The sequence below is a fragment of the Cicer arietinum genome, chromosome 5 (assembly GCF_000331145.2).
Source record: "Cicer arietinum cultivar CDC Frontier isolate Library 1 chromosome 5, Cicar.CDCFrontier_v2.0, whole genome shotgun sequence".
Classification (NCBI taxonomy): domain Eukaryota; kingdom Viridiplantae; phylum Streptophyta; class Magnoliopsida; order Fabales; family Fabaceae; genus Cicer; species Cicer arietinum.
The window spans coordinates 61263507-61265368 of record NC_021164.2 but is presented as its reverse complement, the minus strand read 5'-3'; the positions used below and the strand labels follow the sequence as shown (position 1 = coordinate 61265368).

At 38.3% G+C, this 1862-nt stretch overlaps 1 protein-coding gene across 1 annotated transcript in view; it reads left to right on the top strand.

Annotated features, from left to right (window-relative positions):
- LOC101493854 (uncharacterized) overlaps positions 1 to 1862 on the top strand; it is an 8998-nt gene extending 7136 nt beyond the window's left edge. The window contains exons 10-12 of the mRNA XM_004501766.4: positions 47 to 813; positions 1027 to 1225; positions 1466 to 1862. Coding sequence (XP_004501823.1) covers positions 47 to 813; positions 1027 to 1225; positions 1466 to 1618 — 1119 coding nt within the window. The 3' untranslated portion in view covers positions 1619 to 1862. The remainder of the gene's footprint in view (positions 1 to 46; positions 814 to 1026; positions 1226 to 1465) is intronic.

Sequence of the window (1862 nt, the reverse complement as noted above, 5' to 3'; positions counted from 1 at the left end):
CTGCTGAAAGTTTGATGTTTTGTAATTTTTTTTACTGTTATTTCAGGTGGAAAGAGCTCTTGATGTAGCTGAAAAGCTCATAAGAGCATCCCCAGATGAACTAAAACACGCAGCAAAGGATCTTACCAGAACTCTTATTCAGGTTCGTTGCTGTGATATAGCTTTAGAAGGCGAGGAAGAATCAACAGAAGACAAAAGACATAGAGCATTAATTGCCTTGGCAGTCACATGCCCATTTGAATCACTCGACACACTGCACAAGCTTTTGTATTCACCTAATGTAGATATTAGTCAACGCATTATGATACTGGATGTCATGACAGAAGCAGCTCAGGAGCTTGCTGAATCAAAAATCACGAAACCCAAACACGAGACTGGTTCTCTTGTCTCAGTTGTTTCGGATACCCGGCCTTGGTTCTTGCCTAGCAGCACAGGGACTCCTGGAGCTGGTTCCTGGAAAGAGATTTCAGGTACTGGCACTTTTTTGAATTGGTCAAACACGTATGAGAGGGAACTTCCGTCGAAACCTAATCAGGTCAAGAAAGGGAAAACACGCCAATGGAGCCTAAGATCACCTGCCCAACAAAACCTGATGGAGTGTTCTCATAACAAGTTTCCCATGTATGCTGCAGCATTCATGCTTCCTGCCATGGAGGGTTTTGATAAAAAAAGACATGGTGTTGACTTGCTTGGCAGGGATTTTATTGTCTTGGGTAAACTCATTTATATGCTTGGGGTTTGTATGAAATCTGCAGCCATGCATCCAGAAGCGTCTGTGCTAGCTCCTTCCCTTCTGGATATGTTAAGATCCAGGTATTGGTCCAGATATAAGTTGTCTATTTAATTGAAACCTTATGGGGACCCACATTGCTAAAACCTTACTATCACCCTTAGAAATGTGTGTTGAGAGAATTAATATGTTCTGTTATTTTTTTTTAAAAAAAAATTCCTGTAGGCACTTCAGTTTTGTGGCTAGTGTACTAATGCAGTAAAACATGTTTCTTTTTTGCATTTTAACTCATGCAGAGAGGTATGCCATCATCAGGAAGCGTATGTGAGAAGAGCCGTCCTTTTTGCAGCTGCATGCATACTGATTGCCCTTCATCCTGCCTACGTATCATCTGCTTTACTTGAAGGAAATGCCGAAATTTCCATTGGCCTCGAATGGATTCGCACATGGGCCCTTGAAGTTGCTGATTCCGACACAGATAAAGAATGCTATATGGTAAGGAAAGGAAATTTGATGTTTCGAATGTATTCTCTCTTCTTATAAGCTTTTCAATTATCTCTGTTTGTACTTTGATCATAAAAAAGGTTTAATTTTTTTATGCGCTGGTATACAGTTATTATTCGACGGCGACAAGGTTACAAATATAGTTATAGTAACTTATACTAAGTGTAAAATTCTAAGAAAATAATAAGAAGCCTATGGATAAATATTTTACAGCTTTTTGTTTTACTATAGATGGCTATGACATGTTTACAACTCCATGCTGAGATGGCTCTTCAAACCTCCCGAGCACTAGAATCAGCAAGAAGTTCACTCAGGGCAAGCCCTGCCCTTCATTCCGATGCATCCAAAGTGACCATTAAAATTCCCTACTTACACGGAAATTAGTGATCCTACTGGTTGTTCTGAATGGCTTCATTTGTTTAACCTAGAATATGAATTCAAATTGTGTTGAACATCTCCTTGCTACTCGTTTTCCTTGTTCATTTAACTTTTGATTCAGGTCTTTTTTTGTTATTTAATTTAAAATTTGTATTTATTTTAGGTATCTAGATATGATGACGCCAATGTTTATTTTATACTCATACCAAATTCATTGGAAATTTAATTATATATCTTACGCTTTTGCTAA